Genomic DNA, 20,977 nt, shown 5'->3' on the forward strand with positions numbered 1-20,977 from the left:
AAGAAGTGAGGCCTGCTTGAGAAATAACTGCAGGAGCAACTGACAGCGTAGCCCCTCATCCCCTTTTTTACAGAAAAGGCATAGAAAAAAATTAATCCATAGTCACAAGTAGAACTAGTGACAAGCTAAGACAAAACGGCTTCAAATCATAATTCTTGTTGATCGTGCAAAATATACAGCTTATCATGTTGGTCTTCTAAGACACCCACAGCTAATACTATTGTCGACAACTTTTAAGTCAATTACCAAAATATTTGTCTACAATGTGTTTCAAAGAGTTGAAACAACGGTATAAAACATGACCAAAATACAAGCCTGGATATAATGGTGGTAAGAGTGTTATGTGCTTTCAAAGATGAATTGATCATATTTGGTTCAGACTTCACAAAGGAGATGGTGTTTGAAAATAATTTAAATATGTTAATCAATGGATAATTACAAATTTATGACAAAATAAAGATGAAACAGAGTTCCATATCTTTAACAGAAGAAGAGCTGAACTAATGCAAAGATTTCACACTAATTATTCTGTTACTAGTAATAAGATGACGCATTGGACAGAAGAATGTTTTTGAAATAGACTTTGCCTGTATTTTTTTGGTTTCAAGTAGGTTAGTCTTCAGGGGCTTTTGTTTTATATTTGTCTCATATCCTGGTAACAAACTACTTGGCACACAGAAGGCACATAATTAATTTTAAGATATAAACCTTAGGAATCATTTCAACTCATCATTTATCACATCCAATTTGTCACTAGGCCCTGTAAGTTTACCTCCAGCATCCTTTTTTTTTTTTTTTTTTTTTCTGTACGCGGGCCTCTCACTGTTGTGGCCTCACCCGTTGCGGAGCACAGGCTCCGGACGCGCAGGCTCAGCGGCCATGGCTCACGGGCCTAGCCGCTCCGCGGCATGTGGGATCTTCCCGGACCGGGGCATGAACCCGCATCCCCTGCATCGGCAGGCGGACTCTCAACCACTGCGCCACCAGGGAAGCCCTCCAGCATCTTTTGAATCCCTTCTCTTTGAACATTTTTATTTCCATTGCCTTATTTCAAGACTTTACTTTTTTAACCCAGTTTGCTACAATAGCTTCCTAATCTACATTTTCTTAAAAGACTTACAACAAAGCATTTCACATCAATCTCTAAAAATATCTACTGCATACTAAAGGGGTCCTCAAACTTCTAGAGAGGAGGCAGAAAATCAGATTGTTCTTTGAGAGTGGACTGTAAATAAAAGACCATTTGAGAAAATTTGAGGTGTTTAGGATTGGTCAAGATGAGGCAAAGGATAATGAAATGACCCTTCAAATTCTGGATGGGAAACTAGCAGCCCATGGTTTGCAGTTGTAAAATGGTCAATCAAATTCGAATCGGAAGTTATCTTAGGACCATGTGTCCACTAGCTATGTGCATTACTATCTGGGAGCAGCTGGTCTTATCGAGTTATGGAATGACTTACTGAGCGCTCAGCTATACGGCCAGCTGCAAGGCAACATCTTGAGCAGTTAGGGGTACATCTTTTTGGATGAGTTGATATTTTGAACAAAAAATGCCTTATTTTTCTCATAGCAAAATTACACTGGTTCAGGGATAAAATGACCCATTCTCATTATTCTTATGTGGAGGTTTAGGGTTCAAGAGAAGAATGTTTCTACTAAGGAACACAATCACAATTCCACTGATTAGTATCTAAAGACTGAATATTTATCTCTCTTCTTTCATGTTTCCATTTGATTTTGAGAAGCTATTTTTTTCTCTGTCTCCACTACTGTATAGAGCATGCAGTATAATTTAAATTATACTTAAATTTACAATTAAGTCCTTGAGGTGATCATGAAGGAACTATGGGAGGAATGGTCATCACCTCAAGACCCTAGAAAACAGTGGCCCTCAGTGGCCACTGTATTGTTCTCACATGAGGTGGAGCTCTGCCTGCTTATCATCTGATAAGCTGGGCACTGAATTCTGCTGCTGTGTACGTGGGCTCTTGTGGTTTTCAAAGACCAACAGTTTTGTTCTCTCTGCTTTGACCCAGGCCTTTTCTGGGCAACTGGTATCTTCCACCTGTGTTTCTAACTCCTGGTCCAGTGCTGTTTGACAGGCAAGACATATTTACAAGCAACCAAAAGGCATAAAAAGAGTTCCTGGAACTGTTTTTGCACAGCACTGAAAACTGATAGCTTCTCCCCAAATACCCTAACTTGATAAAGGAAGGAGACTCTTGCTGCCTGCTAAGAATGGGACAACCTTAATAACCCCATGACTTCAGTGAGTTCTTGTGCTTTTTTCCTCTCGTTCTATAATGGCATTTTGTCAGTTCCTAAATTACTTCTTAGTACTGTTGAGGGAGATAGATCCTGGTATATTTGGAGAATGCCAGATACAATTAAAGTGAAGACAAACAGTATAACAAGTTAAAACTATGTTCCATTGTTGTGGAATATCTAAACGCACCCCTCCCCCGCACTGACCATAAGTATTACTGTCTTCAAAATAATATCATGCAAATACATTTGTTTAACCAGTTTGGGTGGTTAAAAACACTAAGTTCCGGGCTTCCCTGGTGGCGCAGTGGTTGGGAGTCCGCCTGCCGATGCAGGGGACACGGGTTCGTGTCCCGGTCTGGGAAGATCCCACGTGCCGTGGAGTGGCTGGGTCCGTGAGCCATGGCCGCTGAGCCTTGCGCGTCCGGAGCCTGTGCTCCGCAACGGGAGAGGCCGCAGCGGTGAGAGGCCCGCGTACCACAAAAAAAATAAAAAATAAATAAAAAAAAATAAAAAAAAAAAAACACTAAGTTCCAAGTACAAGCTTCTTTCCTGTAGATGTCTAGCAGCTTACTAAACCAACGCGTCAACCCAGAGGGTCCTGCCTCGCTCTGAAAGCACCCGGAGGACGCAGGAGCCCTGGGTTCCAGTTCTGGCTCCGACTAGCTTTGTGACTTACACTCGCTGCACCTCAGTTTCCTCTCTGTAAAATGGGGCGGGTATGCGGGATGGATCTGGATATTCTCTGACTACCTGAGTCCACCCACAAAGGCCCCAGAAAGCCCGCTCGAGCGCCCACCTTTACGGTGAGGACGGGCGAGGGAACGGACTGCAGCGGGACGCCCGGACTCGCCTCCGGTGGGGGGCGGGGGAGGCGGGAGAGAGGGCTCGGAGCACCAGCGGTGGGCGGTGCCACTCCGCGTAGAACCGCCTTCCGGCCCGCGCAGGACCAGGCGCGCCCGCCAAACCCTCCGGCCGCCCTCCGCTCCCGGCACTCTGGTTCCAGGGCCGCCCGGGGGGACGCGGTTGGCCGCGACACCGGAGGGGGGCGGGTCAGGAAGTGGGGGCGCGGCGGCCGGGAGCGGGCTTGGGGAGGCCGAGGGGTTCCGCAACACGGAGGGCGGGAGACTCTGGGCCGCGCGGGAGCCGGAGGGGCGCCCCGGCCTCCGCGGGGACGATGGCGGAGGAAGAAGGTGACCTCCCCGGGGTCCAGCGCGCCTACTGTCGCCCGAGGTCTCGGGAAAGAGGGGCGGGGGCTCGAGGGCCCCGTAGGCCGGGGCTGTGGGCGGCCGCGGCGGTCCGGCGGGAAAGAGCGGGGCGGCAGGGGGAGGTGTGTGGAGAAATTCAGAAGGAGTGGAGTAAATAGCCCGAAGTTGTGTCGGTTCTAGTGGGAAGCGAAAGTGGAGCTTGAAGTTGGGAATCGTGTAGGAAGAGAGAAACCCGTGGCGGGGAGTGGTGGAGAGGGAGGGCTGTGAGCAGATGACTAATGGGGTGGGGGACATACTTTGGTTTAGAAGATGTAGGTTTAGGTACTGAGTGCATTTTTGAGAGGGATAGCTGTTTAACCAAATGCCCCTCAGTCTGAGTGCGCCCTTTAGAGGTCTGTGGATTCTGACAAATACAAAGTCACCACCGGTGAGAGGAGCCGCAGGCCAAGGGGACAAAAAGAGGCAAGGGTTTGGGGTAGACGTGGTAAGGTGGATTGGGAGGGGATGAGCAAGCAGAAACTGAAGAAGGTCAAGTTCAGTTACAGGTTAGGGCGAGATGGCAAAGGGAGAAGGGATGTAAGTGGTTTTGGGGGGATCCAGAAGCCAGGAGTGCTTTCAGGGTGAAAGTGGGTGGGCTAGAGAAAGCTTTTCATGCCCCTTCAGGGCCAATGCCAAGAAAATTAATTCATAGAAATCGATAGGCATGGGAGAAGAATGGGGAGTTGGGAGGAACTTAGCTAGTGAGAGATGTTATAGGAAACATTCGTGTCATGATATCTTCATGATAGGCATGCTACTTTCAGGCATAGGTATAATGGTGTCTCTTGACTGAGCAGTTAGATTTTTCATCCTTTTGGAAAACATGACTTTTTACCTTATTGAGGGGGGTTGTGAATGTGATCTATTTAGACTGAAGCCTTACTGAACCAAGAGTGCAAGAAGGGAGTTTCAAGAATTCAGTGGAAAACAATTAAAAAAAATTAATCGTAAGAATTTTTTGCTGCTCTGTGTCTTGCTGCTCTGTTCCTGTGCTCCCTCTTGCTTCATATTTGCCTCCTCTTCCTTAAGTTTTCTGTGTTAAAACTGATCTAAATTTAAGACACTCTACCTAAAAACAGCTTCAAAACCAAAACTCTTTGTAGTTGGTAAGGAGGAATGTAATTCTGTTTGTTGCCTTGGTTTTTGGTTGCAGTATATGTAATACATTTTTTGATGTTTTTTCCTTTTCTGAGTACAAATCTCTAGGGGTAGGTTGATGACCTAGCTTGTATGTTTCCATGAGCACTTAAGTTAAAGCATAAAAAAATTAATACTGCAGTACTAAAAGTCTTTAATATTATATATCATGCAAATGAGAAATTGTTTTAAGATGTTATAGTTACACCTAACCAAATAGGTATGATGTAGAACCAGTTATGGTTTCACAATCCATACAAGTTTGTGAAATTTAATTCTGTGATATAAAATGAAAAATGATTTTTGTTTGTAGAATTACAGATAATCCAAAGCAATGAAATACATCTTGGAACAATTAATGGATTGCAGTTTTGTTAAAATTTATTCAACAAATTTTTTAATTCCATAAATATTTGACTGTCTAATGTGTTAGGTACTGGGATATAATAGTCAACAATGAGTGAGTAATTCTCATTTATTGTAATCTAGTAATGATATTTATAGTAAACATGTCTATGTCCTAGGCATTTTTCTGAGTACTTTCCATTTATTAGGCACTCTATACTGTTTTTCAAAATGCATGTTACTTGTATTAACTGTGTTAAAATTAGACAAAATAGTCTATTTTACTTGTATCCAGATGTTCTCTATATCGCTTTTTGCTTATCGTTCACATTCACTTTGATCCTCTTCATTGTCCCACTTTTCTCTAAGTAAATACTCTTTGGGAAATCTCATCTTCTCTTGATGCTGTAGAGGGTCATGGTATTTATATTTATGTTTCCTGGAAGATATGTTAGAGCAAAGAAAGAAGTGATAGCCTTGAGCAGAGCAATGTTCACAATTCACTTGGAAGTTGCTATGTATAGTCTAGATGGACATTTGCAAGCCTATTTGTAACCCTGTTAACTATCTTATGTGAAGATCACTGAGCCAGAGACTGAAATAGCAGGTTATTTTTGTGGCTATGTTATCATTTTTATTTATTTGACTTTTTCTTTTATTCTTTATTTTTTGATATGGACAGATTCTTTTTTTTTTCTTCCTTTATTTTGGCTGTTGTGTCTTAATTGCGGCACGTGGGGTCTTCGTTGAGGCATGCGGGATCTTTCTTTGTAGTGTGTGGGCTTCTCTCTAGTTGTGGCGTGTGGGTTTTCTCTCTAGTTGTCTCACGGGCTCCAGGGTGCGTGGGCTCAGTAGTTGTGGCACGCGGGCTTAGTTGCCCGTGGCATGTGGGATCCTAGTTTCCCGATCAGGGGTGGAACCCGCTTCCCCTGCGTTGGAAGGCGGATTCTTTAGCACTGTACCACCAGGGAGGTCACTCTTTTTTTCTTTTTTTAATTGAAATATAGTTGATTTACTACTTTGACTTTTTCTTTACAATGCTAAAAGTATAAGATAGTGAAAAGGAAACCTGAATTCTATCCCAGAGCTTTCCTATCAGGATTAATAATCTAGTTTGTCCACAGCTTTGGCCTTTGTTACTTATCCACCTAAAGATTCTGGACTTTGTTTATCAATTATTAAGTTAAAAGATCAATACAAAGGAAATGAGGTAAAGTTTGCATCCAGTCAGTTTTGATTTATGGTCACAGGCAAAAAATTTAGGGACAAGATTGAAGAGATTGGTTAAAAAGTTTACTGTATTTCCCAAGTAGTACTTTTTGCTCCCACAATTTAATGCCACTGAAATTGCCATGTCTTAAAACCAATGCACATATTTAACATGGTAGTGCCAATTTTCCCCTTGAAAAACTTATCAAATAGTATCTTAAAATATATTGCTTCTTAGAATCAAGAAAATATAGTATTGGAATTTCCTGGCAGCCCAGTGGTTAGGACTCTGCGCTTTCACTTTGGAGGGCCTGGGTTCAGTCCCTGGTCAGGGAACTAAGATCCCACAAGCAGTGCAGCACGGCCAAAAAAATAATAATAAAGAAAATACAGTATTATAGATCCTTTACAGATTATTTATTTGTATGATAAACATTGCTAATATAGATTCCTGAGAGATGACTGATTAAGATTTATATACTTCATAAATAATGGGGTTCTGTGCAAAATTTTTGTTAAATTCCCTGGTGGTCCAATGGTTAAGGCTCTGTGCTTCCACTTCAGGGGCCACAGGTTCCATCCCTGGTCAGAGGACTAAGATCCTGCATGCTGCGCAGTGCAGCCAAAAACAAAAACAAAACAAAACAAAAACACCATTTATGTGCACAGAGAACACTCTATTAAAATCCTTGTAAAGTGATTGATTTTATAGAGAAATTTTTTTAAAAAGAAAATAATAGCTTTTTGTAAAGAACACTTTTTTATGTGAATATCCCCTTCCTTCCCAAATTATCTTTATCTTTAATGTGTGCTTTTAGACTGTCTAATAAAGCCCTATCTAACCCATTGATCACATAATTTGTTAACTTCCTCAGTAGATTTGTTAACTTGATTTCTGAAATTACCCAATTAAATTTTTTTTAATCCAGTACTGTTAATGTGTTTAATCATGCACGTGTATCTACTAAGTATATGCCCTGTGGTTATATTTTTTCCATGTATTCTTTTTAAATAAAATTTAAAATAATAACTTGCATTTGAAGACTTCATTTGGCTTTACATAAATTTTCATTCTTGTTGAATGCTTCTAACTTTTGCTTTAACCCATAGCGGGGGAAAATTAAAAGGAAATCATGAAGAAGGAATATAATAATATTTACTAGTTGTCTCAGATTTGTATGCAAAAATACTCTATCCATGGTATGGCTTTTCTAATAATGTCATTTTCTAATGTATTCACTGACTTTACTACTTAACATGATTATAAAATAAATGATAAACAGTGTAGAAATGGTTAAAAATTAACTAGTCAGACAGAATCCACTAAATATACAGTATTTTTTCCCTCAGTGTGTCAGTGTTTAAAGATATTTTAGCAAACGTGAATTTGCTTTGAAGCTACTTTAAAATCCATTTTTCTCATTTTCCACAGTAAAGTTAGAGAATCAGCCATCTGATCATCAGCAACAGTAGCTGACTCATTTCTCTTTTTTTAACTCCTCTTTTTAGGCTCATTTTTCCTAGCCTTAAGCCATTACTAAGAGAAAAGAAAAAACTCTTCTCTGCTTCTATTAGAAGGAGATAAGTTATTGTACCACCTGAAACCTTGACAGCCCATCATAGTATCCTATATCTACATGACATAGTCTACCTCATAATTAACTCTAGGGAGGAAAAGTAGTTAAGTTGAATATCATAAATTCCTGTTTAATTTGGAATTTAGTTTACTGATTTGGAGGTACTTTCTGCATTACATTTTTTTAATCGGGTATAGAAAGAGTAGATACTCTAATTTTGGGAAAATTTCTGAGAGTTTCCCAAATATAGGGATTTTTATTGGTTCAGCCTATTATCCAATACCTAAATCTCTAAGACTGTTGAATGATAATGATACCACAGCACTGTGAAATTCTCCAGAACCTTCAGGATTATTTTTAAAAATGAAGTATAGGACTTCCCTGGTGGCGCAGTCGTTAAGAATCCGCCTGCCAATGCAGGGGACACGGGTTCGAGCCCTGGTCCGGGAAGATCCCACATGCTGCGGAGCAACTAAGCCTGTGAGCCAAAACTGCTGAGGCTGCGCTCTAGAGCCCACGAACCACAACTACTGAGCCCATGTGCTACAACTACTGAAGCCCTCGTCCCTAGAGCCTGTGCTCCGCAACAAAAGAAGCCATTGCAATGAGAGTAGCCCCTGCTCCCACAACTAGAGAAAACCCACGTGCAGCAATGAAGACCCAATGCAGACAAAAATAAATAAGTAAATAAAATTTATTTTAAATAAATGAAATATAGTTTTATGATCAATGTATTTTATTTTTATTTAAAAAAATTGTTAGCTCATGAATGATACATGTTATACTCTCAGGTAACTAGAATAATAAGCTAATTTATTAAATAACACTTTGTTCTCCAGTCATTCTGGAAAAGAGCTTACTTATTTTGGGATATTTTGAAAATAGCATCATCTCAGGAGAAGAGCTCAGTTTATCAGTAGGACTCTGAAAGCACGAGTTGGAGGCAGAACTTATATTGTCTTTTTGTTTGTAGGAAAGGAAAGTTTTGCGGGGAGTGCTAAAATAATTATGAAGAAAGTTATCTTTGGTACAAATAGTTCTTCATGGGACTTTTACCTAAGTATAATAAAAGTAAATCAGTTTGAGATATAGACAGAATAATTTGATACATACATTGCAATAACTTTTCAAATATTTTAAGGACCAACTATAGAACTGCGCCAAAGAAAAAAGCCAAAGTCTTCAGAAAGTAAAGAATCTGCCAAAGAAGAGAAAATCAACAATACTGCAATTCCGGAAAGAGTTCCAAAACGTAAGTTAGAGAGATTTGGAGTTTTTGTGCTATTACAAAAATAGTTGTGTTAGGTAATATATTTTACATTAATATTTCAAATGTATAAACATTTTATCTTAAGTATGTGGTGATATTGGTCAACTTTCATTAGGTTTTGCTGTAGAACAATTCCTAAGTCTCACTGGCTTACAAAAAACATTTATTTCTGATCAACATTACATGTTGTGGCTGTAGGTTGGCTGATGTAGCTTCATGTCATGAAGGCATAATCCCTATTTGGGATGTGTTTTTCTTGTGGCAGAGAAAAAGAGCAGGAGAACAGACAGAGTCATGCAGTACCTCTTAAAGTTTCTGCTGAACTGGCACACTGTCACTTGTACTCACATTCTGTTGGCTCAACCAAGTCATATAATCAATCTAGACAGTGGAATAGAGAAGTTTAGTCTGACTACAGGGAAGCATGGCAAGTCACATGGTAATAGGCAGGGATGAAAAATCTTTCTATAGGAAATGACAAAATAGTTGGGAATAAGAATAAGTCTACCACATTCTGGCCTTTTGGTCATAAATATTTACTTGTCTCCCTCAGACAAAATATACTTGGTACCTCCCCAACCCCAAGGAAGACACTCAGTGTTATCCAGTCCGGGCATCAGTCTTGAAGCCCAAGGTCTTGTTATCTTCATCAGCGTCAGCTATGACTCCTTCAATCCAGAGACATATGAATTAAAAAGACAAGTTATCTGCTGTGTGTCAGGGGTCCCCAAGAACACCCCCATGTTCAGAGATTAGAAGGAGTCACAGGTCTCAGAATTTAGTCATATTCACAGCTGTAATTTATTACAGTGAACAATACAAAACAAAATCAGCAAAGGGAAAGGACCTATGGGCTGAAGACTGCAAGAAACTAGGCAGAAGCTTCCAAGTCACATAGGACATGCATAATTCCTTCAGCATCAAATTGTGACATTTGTAGGTTTGTCTACCTGGGAAGCTTATTAGCAACTCTGCTCAGGGTTTTTACTGGTGGCTGGTCATGTAGCCTCTGCTTAATGCACAGGAAAATTCTAGATTTCCAGAAGGAAAGCAGTAGGTATGAACCACACTGTTTGCACAAATAAGTTAGGCACAGTAAACCACTCATTAGAAAATGGTGGGAACCCTTTTGAAATCCAGGCTCCCAGATGCCTGCCAAGAGCCTACCTTGTAAGCAGGCTTTTTTTAGCAAAGCCCATGCCCCCTCTCCTATTATACAGATTTGGATGAGGTTAGGATATCAAAATAAATGCTTCCATTCAGAAGGAGGAAGAGTGAGAGACACATTAACCACTGGTCCATAGCAATTTTGAAATCCTACTCGGTAAACATGAGGTCTTCCTCCTCTGGGGAATGTTTCTTGATTAGGCCCTAGTTGTTTTCCTTGGAAGTAGTTTCCCAGTTCATTGTTCTTTGTCGTCCTTGGCTTCATCCTCTGGAGGTCCTTCCGTTTCTGTTATCCTTCTGAACCATATCTGAAAGTGGCTTTGGAGAATATGCCATCCTTAGGAGCTGAACAGCTTTCGTAAATAGATTCTTTCCCATAGGGAGCTCAGGGGCCATTTATATAAATTTGCTCACATAAGATAAAGGCAGTGAGTCACCTACAGATCTAGTTCAGAGGTTAGCAGCAAGAAAACTTTTTGGGAGCTGGAAAATAATAATCCATCTATGTGTGACAAAACATTTTATAAAACTGTTTCCTGTGAATAGTTGCAATTTTAATACTAATTTTTAAATTATTTTAAGTAACAAGATCACAAACAGAATATTACTAGAGTACCTTGATTATCAGCAGCTTTTTTTTGACATTTTTATTTTAGACTGCAAAAAACAAAAACGAGCAAACAAACAAACAACAAAAAACTTGAAATAGGCTTGTCAAATGATGTAAATTCATCCTTTCCAGGGAAGCAGAAGGTAGACCAGTGCAGGTTATCCTCAGGGCCCCATATATCCTGCTTCACTGCTGCTTGCACTCTGCTGGGTTTTGATCCTCCTTTGGGTCATAGTCTGGATTATTTTCCTCATCTCCCTCTTCTTCCCCTTCCTCATCTGCTTCTTCACCTTCTTCATCATAATCGTCATCATCATCTTCAATAGCTTCTCCAGTAAAGTATAACACTGATCATGGGATTATATGCTCACGCAAAACCAATTTCAAAGTCCACAGCAAGGATAGCTTCAGCCATCATCCAGATCTCCACTCTCAGGAACTTCAGGAGGGGCAAAAAAATTAAAGAGTCATTAGAAACTTTTTTGGTCACAGTACAAACTGTCCCACATCCCTTGTGTTTCTGTTTCTTCGTAATGGTTTTCAAAGTGACATTCCTCCCTTTTCTCCAGTCTGTCTGGCACACTGTACAACCCATAATTTCTGGTCCATCAAAAGAAAAAGGATCAGAATCATCTGGTTCTGGCCTCTTTGTCAACCCTTCATTTGTGAAATATTCATTGGGTTCAAAGTGAAATTCTAAGACAAAACTCATAGGCTGACCAGCATCTGAGAACTTCACTTTAACATCTTTCAAGTGCTTCAGAATAGGTTCATCAGGTTCCTGAACCATATCACTGAGCAAGTCAACATTCTTAAACATGGTCAGCCAAAATTCAGGAATTCCCTTGGGGTCTTCTTTTTCTTCATCCTTTTTCTCATCTACAATCTTGGCCTTTTATTTTAGCTCCTCCGAAGTTTTATCTTCCTCATCTGGTTTCCATTCACATTCTTCTTCTATAGGTTCATAAATGGCATTAACGATCTCAAATCGCTTATCAAATAGAGGCTGATAGAGAACAGCATACTTTCTTTCAAGATCATGAACTTCCTCGTAGAACTTGGCTTCTATCTGTGCACATTTAACTTGAAGGTTTTTGAGAGCATTCACACATCTTCTAACTACCCTAGACAAGTTGTTGATGTCTGCCATGTTGTATGAATGCCAAATATCAGTGACTAGCAGGGGGAGCCAGGCGGCCAGAGCTGCACAGGCAGTGACTCAGGGCGGCGGTGGGAGGAGCAGAAGCTATCAGCTACTTTTGATTACGGGAAAGAGACACATTAGAACAGAATTGGCCCATTTGCAGTCAGGAATGAAGAGGAAAATAGGAATCCAAAATGTCTGGGGCTTGTAGTGTTGAAATTAGTATTGTTTGTCTTTTCAACTAGCAAAAAATATTCAATAAAATTGAGAAATACTTTAAGTAACAAAGACTGATTAAGATGAATCCTTAGGGCAATGCCCAAATCAAGGGCATGACTGTCACATAGTTTGTTAAAATGTATGAATGGATTAAAGTAGCTCCTACTAACTCCTTTTAGTTGAATAAAGCACTCAGGGAAAAAGAACAAAGGGTGTGGCTTTATGTGACAAATAAACAAAGCTTTATAAGCTCAGAATACTTGTAGTTAGATCTTTGAGAGAGGCATATCTAGAAGAATTGTGGGTATAGTTATTGGAGTATGGGGTTGACTGGAATCAAGTAGGTAAAAAGCAAACAAAATTGTTCTTTTCTTTGCAAAAATGAATAATTTTTAAAAATTAAGGTATAACTAACATATCATAAAATGCACAGAATCAGGGCTTCCTGGGTGGCTCAGTGGTTAAGAATCAGCCTGCCAATTCAGGGGACACGGGTTCAAGCCCTGGTCCGGGAAGATACCACATGCCGCGGAGCAGCCAAGCCCGTGCGCCACAACTACTGAGCCTGTGCTCTAGAGCCCATGAGTCACAACTACTGAGCCCATGCACCACAACTACTGAACCCTGCACGCCTAGAGCCCATGCTCCACAACAAGAGAAGCCACCACAATGAGAAGCCCGTGCACCGCAACAAAGAGTAGCCCCTGCTTGCCACAACTAGAGAAAGCTTGTGTGCAGCAACGAAGACCCAATGCAGAAATAAATAAATAAATAAATAAATAAAAAGAAAACCCTGCTTAAAAAAAAAATGCACAGAATCATAAGTATTTAATTAAATGAGTTTTGGTACTTGACTACAACTAAGATACGTAACATTTCCCTTATCCCAGAAAGTTCTTCTGTGTCCTTTTCCAGGAGATTTTACCTGTACCCCCCCAAAACAACCACTCTTCTGATATTTTTCAATATTGATTAACTTTGCATGTTCTAGAATTTCATATAAATGGAGTCATACAACATGTATGTCCTTGTGCCTGGATTCTTTCACTTAGCTCAATATGTTATTCTTTAAAAATATAATCATTTTGAGATTCATTCGTCTTGCTGTAAGTGTTCCTGCTTTTCCTGTTGGACATTTGAGTAATTTCCAGTATTCTGCTATTATGAATAAGGCTGCTGTGAATACTTGTACGAATCTTTTTGTGGACATCTATTTTTATTTCTCTTAGGTAAAAACCTAGGAGAATTGCTGGCTAAGCTTTGAGAGAGACATACTGTCAAAAGAACTGCCAGCCTAGATTAAGGACACAACTATTCATGTCTTAAAATGATGTATGAGTCCCTAACTTTCTACATGCAGAAAGCAGGCTGAGTAAGCTGCTCTAAGGGTATCTTTTTTGAGAAGGAGTGAGTGTGTTTTGCCTTTGGGAGGGAAGTAGACATTTGTGACTAATGGGGCAAACCCTGGTGGATCCTTCTACTGTTCCCAAATGTTTTCTCCGTGCCCTGAAAGTGGATTATACATTCCTTCCCATTACCATGTGATTTGGATTCCCTCTCTGAAGTGGAGTATACTTCGCTACCCTGTTGTCAGGTTTATCCATGTGACTTGCCTGGGCCAATGGAATGTGAGTGGAAGTAGCAGTGTACTAGTTCTGACCAGAAATTGTAAGAGGAATTGTATGTTTTTGCCTGTTCTCCAGCTCTTTTCCTCTGTAATGAGAACAGCATGTCCCAAATAGGGACTGATCCCATTCTGGAATTCTGAAGATACAAGAAGAGCCACAGCTAATCTGAAGTCTGGAATTGAGTGGAGAGTGGCTGCTGACCCAAAACCCACAGTAACATGAATGAGAATTAAATATTTGTTCTGTAAGCCACTGGTAATATGGGGGGTCACCTTTTTTTTTTTTTTTTTTTTTTGTGGTACGCGGGCCTCTCACTGTTGTGGCCTCTCCCGTTGCGGAGCACAGGCTCCGGACACGCAGGCTCAGTGGCCATGGCTCACAGGCCCAGCCGCTCCGCGGCATGTGGGATCTTCCCAGACCAGGGCACGAACCTGTGTCCCCTGCATCAGCAAGCGGACTCTCAACTACTGCGCCACCAGGGAAGCCCGGGGGTCACTTCTTTACTACAGCAAAACTGACTAATAAGAGTGATCATTTAAAACGTTTTGGAAAATACAGTGTAAGAAAGGTATTTAAACAATTTAGAGATAGCTCCTATAAAATAGTATTTTCCCCTGATTACAAAAATATATTTTTAGGGTAGAAAATGTGAAAATAGAGATAAGTATAATAAAAATATATGCATAATTCCAGTAGATAGTAACTATTCTTAAAATTTTGTCAAATACTGCTTATATTTTTTTCAATCTATTTATACTTTTTTCTTTTCTTTTTTTTACTTTTTGTGAAATAGAATCCTACAATTTTTTTTTTCTTTTGGCCACGTGGCTTGCCGGATCTCAGTTCCCCGACCAGGGATTGAATGCTGGTTGGGCCACGGCAGTGAAAGCCTGGAATCCTAACCACTTGGCCACGAGGGAATGCCCATGATAATTTTTAAAATGAATTGACTTATTATTTATTTATTTATTTTTGGCTGCGTTGGATCTTCATTGCTACATGCGGGCTTCCTCTAGTTGCAGCGAGCAGGGGCTACTCTTCCTTGTGGTGCATGGGCTTCTCATTGTGGTGGCTTCTCTTGTTGAGCACGGGCTCTAGGTGTGTGGGCTTTAGTAGTTGTGGCACGTGGGCTCAGTAGTTGTGGCATGTGGGCTTAGTTGCTCCGCAGCATGTGGGATCTTCCCAGACCAGGGATCGAACCCATGTCCCCTACATTGGCAGACGGGTTCTTAACCACTGTGCCACCAGGGAAGTCCCCATGATAATTTTTTTTTTTTTTTGCGGTACGTGGGCCTCTCACTGTTGTGGCCTCTCCCGTTGCGGAGCACAGGCTCTGGATGCACAGCCTCAGCGGCCATGGCTCACGGGCTCAGCCACTCCGCGGCATGTGGGATCTTCCCGGACCAGGGCATGAACCCGTGTCCCCTGCATCGGCAGGCGGACCCTCAACCACTGCGCCACCAGGGAAGCCCCCCCGTGATAATTTTTTTAATAAATAATTTCCAGGGCCCAGAGCTCTTTATTTTCTCTAAAATATATACACTTATACCAAACACTGATACCTTGATTCCAGCTTTGACTCTTTACGAAATCTTTCAAAAACAAAATAGCACTAAGGTAAGGCATTTATATATAAGATTTGGTTGAATATATTTTTTGTAATAGCCCTTGATAATTAGGATTAATTTGTCATTGTCCAAGACTTAATTTAAAAAAAAACAGGAAAAGATACATATTTAGAAACTTTGTAGCACTTTTACCAAATTGCCATGGTAGGTAAGTTTTTTTATTAGTCTGTTTATAGTTTACATTGTGTCAACATTGCTTTAATTAACTGTCATATATTTTTGCAAGTATGCATCTGTAGCCCAATAATAATACCTATTGATAGTATTTACTGATCTCTTACTATGTGCCAGGCCAAATGCTTTACACGTACTGTTGGAAGCAGTGATTTTACTTTATTTATTTATTTATTTATTTAACATCTTTATTGGAGTATAATTGCTTTGCAATGTTGTGTTAGTTTCTGCTGTATAACAAAGTGAATCAGCTATATGTACACATATATCCCCATATCCCCTCCCTCTTGCGTCTCCCTCCCACTCTCCCTATCCCACCCCTCTAGGTGGTCACAAAGCACTGAGCTGATCTCCCTGTGCTATGTGGCTGCTTCCCACTAGCTATCTATTTTACATTTGGTAGTGTATATATGTCCATGCCACTCTCTCAGTTCGTCCCAGCTTACCCTTCCCCCTCCCCATGTCCTCAAGTTCATTCTCTATGTCTGCATCTTTATTCCTGTCCTGCCCTTGGGTTCTTCAGAACCATTTTTTTTTTAGATTCCATATATATGTGTTAGCATATGGTATTTGTTTTTCTCTTTCTGACTTACTTCACTCTGTATGACAGTCTCTAGGTCCATCCACCTCACTGCAAATAACTCAATTTCATTTCTTTTTATGGCTGAGTAATATTCCACTGTATATATGTGCCACATCTTCTTTATCCATTCATCTGTCGATGGACACTTAGGTTGCTTCCATGTCTTGGTTATTGTAAATGGAGCTGCAGTGAACATTTTGGTACATGTCTCTTTTTGAATTATGGTTTTCTCAGGGTATATGCCCAGTAGTGGGATTGCTGGGTCACATGGTAGTTCTATTTTTAGTTTTTTAGGAATGGTTTTCTCAGGGTATATGCCCAGTAGTGGGGTTGCTGGGTCACATAGTAGTTCTATTTTTAGTTTTTTAAGGAAACTCCATACTGTTTTCCATAGTGATTCTATCAATTTACATTCCCACCAGCAGTGCAGGAGGGTTCCCTTTTCTCCACACCCTCTCCAGCATTTACTGTTGGTAGATTTTTTTGATGATGGCCATTCTGACCCGTGTGAGGTGATACCTCATTGTAGTTTTGATTTTCATTTCTCTAATGATTGGTGATGTTGAGCATCCTTTAATGTGTTTGTTGGCAATCTGTATATCTTCTTTGGAAAAATGTCTATTTAGGTCTTCTGCCCATTTTTGGATTGGGTTGTTTGTTTTTTTTTGATACTGAGCTGCATGAGCTGCTTGTATATTTTGGAGATTAATCCTTTTTCAGTTGGAAAGCAGTAATTTTAAAGCAATTGTGTCATGCTGATTATTATTATTATTTTTTGTTTGTTTATTTATTTATTTTTATTTTTTGGCTGCACTGCAAGGCTTGTGGGATCTTAGTTCCCTGACCAGGGATTGAATCCGCACCCTTGGCAGTGAAAGCGCAGAGTCCTAACCACTGGACCTCCATTGAATTCCCTGATTCTAATGTTTGATTTATTGGGTAGTGTCTTTCAAGCACTTTGAATATAAGTCTTATTAATTTAGTGATATCTAGCTAGTTATTCTATTTAATGTCTCTGGTATACTATACAAATTAATATTTATTGAATAATGTTTTGAAAATAGCTAAGTTAATAAGTCAACCAGTTTGTTTTTACAAACCTCTCAGTCATTTAATAACGTAACACTGGGCTTTGGGCCTTTAGGCCTGGGCTTAATTTAGTGAATCTTTTTTTTCCCCTATAGTTTTATTGAGATATAATTGACATACAGCACTGTATAAGCATAATGATTTGACTTGCATACATAATGAAATGATTATCACAAAAGTTTAGTGAACACCTCGTATAGATACAAACTTAAAGAAATAGAAAAAAATTTTTTTCCTTGTGATGACAACTCTTAAGATTTTACTTTCTTAACAATTTTCATATGTAACACATAACAGTGTTAATTATATTTATCATGTTGTACATTATATCCCTAGTACTTATTTATCTTACAGCTGGAAGTTTGTACATTTTGACTGCCTTCATTCAGTTCCCTCTCCCCCACTTCTCACCTCTGGTAACCACAAGTCTGATCTTTTTCTCTATGAGTTTGTTTGTTTTTGAAGTATAATTGACCTACAATGCTGTGTTAGTTCCTGGTACACAACATAGTGATTCGCTATTTCTGTAGATTTCAAAATGATCACCACCGTAAGTCAGGTTGTCATCTGTCACTATAATTATTGACTATATTCCCCACACTGTACATTTCATACCTGTGATTCATTTATTTTGCAACTGGAAGTTTGTACCTCTTAATCTCCCTCACCTATTTCTCTCCTCCCCCCACCTCTCTGCTCTTTGGCAACCACCTGTTTGTTCTCTGTATCTATGACACTGTTTCTGTTTTGTTATGTTTGTTCATTTGTTTTGTTTTTTAGATTCCACATATAAGTGAAATCATATAGTATTTGTTATTATTATACTGAATTATGGTTAATAGCTGTAGCAGGACTAAATCATCCTGTGTGTATAAAATTCAAATGTGTTTTATGTTTTTGTCAAAAAGTATTTACATAGGGGCTTCCCTGGGGGCGCAGTGGTTAAGAATCCGCTTGCCAATGCAGGGGACACGGGTTCAAGCCCTGGTCCGGGAAGATCCCACATGCTGCGGAGCAACTAAGCCTGTGTGCCACAACTACTGACCCTGCGCTCTAGAGCCCGTGTGCCACAACTACTGGCCCACGCGCCTAGAGCCCGTGCTCCGCAACAAGAGAAGCCACCGCAATGAGAAGCCCGTGCACCGCAACAAAGAGTAGCCCCGCTTGCTGCAACTAGAGAAAGCCTGCGTGCTGCAATGAAGACCCAACACAGCCAAAAAATAAATAAATAATTTAAAAATATATATATATTTACATATATATAATGTGAATACTTTGTATATGATGTTGTATATGATGTTTTAAATACATAATCATCAAAAGTCATTGAATTGTACAATTTAAAGAGCTGTATGTAATTTATAGTATGTAAATTATTCCTCAATAAAAATATTTCTTGATAAGGAAAAAAATAACAATAGTAATTCTGAATGAACCTGTTTTTTTTTCTCTAGATATTTGGTAGTATGTTCCTTTTATTCCTTTTTTAAATTAATAGACTTTAATTTTAAATTTATAGAAAAATTGAGCAGACAGTATAGTACAGAGTCCCCAGTTTACATGCCCCCCCACAGAATTTTCCCTGTTATTAATATTTTATATTAGTATGGTACATTTGTTACAATTAATGAACTAATATTGATACATTATTTTTAACTAAGGTCCATACTTTATTCATATTTCCTTAGTGTTTATCTAATGTCCTTTTCTGTTCCAGGATCACATCCAGGATATCACATTACATATAGTTATCATGTCTCCTTAGACTTCTCTTGGCTGTGACAGTTTCTCAGACTTTCCTTGTTTTTGATGACCTTGACAGTTTTGAGGAGTACTGGTCAGATATATTGTAGGATTCCCTTGGAATTTGTCTGCTGTTTTTCTAATGATTAGACTGGGATTATGGGTTTTGGGGAGGAAGACCACAGAGTTAGAATGCCATTTTTGTCTCATCATATCAAGGATACATACAACCTTTGATTACTTTTTCTTTTTAATAGAAGTCCATAAATATAAATATCATACACAACTGATTACTTTTAATATGCTTTTTCAGATATATTATTTCAGCGCTTTGCAAAGATATTCATTGGCTGTCTTGCAGCAGTTACTAGTGGTATGATGTATGCTCTCTATTTATCAGCATACCATGAACGGAAATTCTGGTTTTCCAACAGGCAGGTAAGAAGAAAAAATTTTGAGCATATGAACATTTATTTTAATATTTAATGTTAATTTAAGTAATGTGTTTTCCAGGGAGCCAAAACATATGCATGAGTATGACAAGTGCTTTCTTAATGTTATGGCTCTAAGCCAGTAGGAACAAAATGGTATAGAAGCTGTTTTGAGTCACAGTATCAACCTTGAAAAATTTAATAGCATGTATTTCAAGGTGGTAGAACAGAAATTATGAGGGGGCTTTCCTTCATGCAAGTGATTTATCAGGACTTTGATGACAGTGAAATGTTATGAAGTTTAGTCAGCTTTTTCGTAGTTTTGGTAGTTTACATTTAAGAAACAGTCTGTGGAAGTTTCAGCATCAAAATATTTTAATTTTTAGATTAGAATGTTTTGAGGTGCTGAAAATGATTAACAGACATAACAGTATTTATTAAAATGTTGCCTCATATTAGTATGTTTAACGTTTGGTTTTAAATCATGTGTTAATCACAGACTCTTTACTCACTATAGTTATCTTCATAATTCATTTGGCCTTTGAATAAGTTTGTTTTCAGACTTACCTTCGCAATCAGGTATACCTGTAATATGCATTGGCAAAGTTCGTGGTGTTACCACTTGACTCTAAAGTTTCTTTGTTTTTGTTTTAGCCCAAACTCTTTTTTGTTGTTATTCTTATTTTTGAGCAAGTAGTCAAGCTGACTAAATGTTTTTAAGCCATTGATTTATCTAACACCACCAAAACATTTATCTGAATAATTACTCACCTGTATTGATTTGACCAAGGATTTTGTATAGCCTATTTCCTTGAAAATGTTATGAAGATTAAGTATTAGTTGTTCTCAACACTGGATGTACAATAGAAAAATCTGGGATGATTTAAAAAATAACTTCCCTCACAGATTCTTAGGTGGGGTGGGGGGAGTGTCTTGGGGTCAATACTGCACAAAATCTTTCCATGTGATTCTGTTTTCTAGGCAGAATTGAGAACAATAAGGTTTAAAAATCTAGAAGACATTCATGAAGAGCACTGTGATGAGCCAGGAGCATTGGCATCATCTGGGAGCTTTTTCAGAATTGCAGATTCTCAGGCCACACTTTAGAATCAGAATCTATGTTTGAATAAGATCTCTAGAAGTTTTATATGCACATTAACTTTGAGAAGCACTGATTAAGAGTTCACATCTTTGAAATTTTAGAAAGAAAAATCAGTACCCATTCATAAAAAATGATTTTGAGGAAATTTATTTAGACTAATAAGCTGTAGATGAGAAAAAAAAAGGGTTCACTGGTCAAATAGATCTAGGAAAGATTCTCAGTGCATAATGAATAGTGAAACTCTGAAAAGTTGCAATGAAAAAACTCATTTAATTTTCTCTAATCCAGCCTTTACATAGTTTATTTAACTCTGTTTAGGTAACACCCATTAATACCTTAGGAAGTTCTGTTGATCAAACATTGGGGAAACTGATATCTTTTGTATTGATTGATAAAATTATGCATGAAA

The 20,977-nt window shown here is 39.1% G+C and overlaps 1 protein-coding gene and 1 pseudogene across 2 annotated transcripts in view; one reads left to right on the forward strand and one right to left on the reverse strand.

Moving 5' to 3' along the window:
* Positions 1-3,342: 3,342 nt before the first annotated feature.
* DPY19L4 (dpy-19 like 4) overlaps positions 3,343-20,977 on the forward strand; it is a gene marked incomplete at its 3' end in the record, with an annotated part of 56,294 nt that continues 38,659 nt past the window's right edge. The window contains exons 1-3 of the mRNA XM_079722259.1: positions 3,343-3,458; positions 8,922-9,032; positions 19,349-19,473. Of these exons, the coding sequence (XP_079578385.1) occupies positions 3,443-3,458; positions 8,922-9,032; positions 19,349-19,473 (252 nt within the window). The 5' untranslated portion in view covers positions 3,343-3,442. The remainder of the gene's footprint in view (positions 3,459-8,921; positions 9,033-19,348; positions 19,474-20,977) is intronic.
* Positions 10,887-11,977, reverse strand: LOC307065438 (nucleosome assembly protein 1-like 1; annotated as a pseudogene). Its single transcript has one exon. The product of its transcript is annotated as a nucleosome assembly protein 1-like 1 (transcript).

The sequence above is a fragment of the Hyperoodon ampullatus genome (assembly GCF_949752795.1).
Source record: "Hyperoodon ampullatus genome assembly, chromosome: 17".
Lineage (NCBI taxonomy): Eukaryota > Metazoa > Chordata > Mammalia > Artiodactyla > Ziphiidae > Hyperoodon > Hyperoodon ampullatus.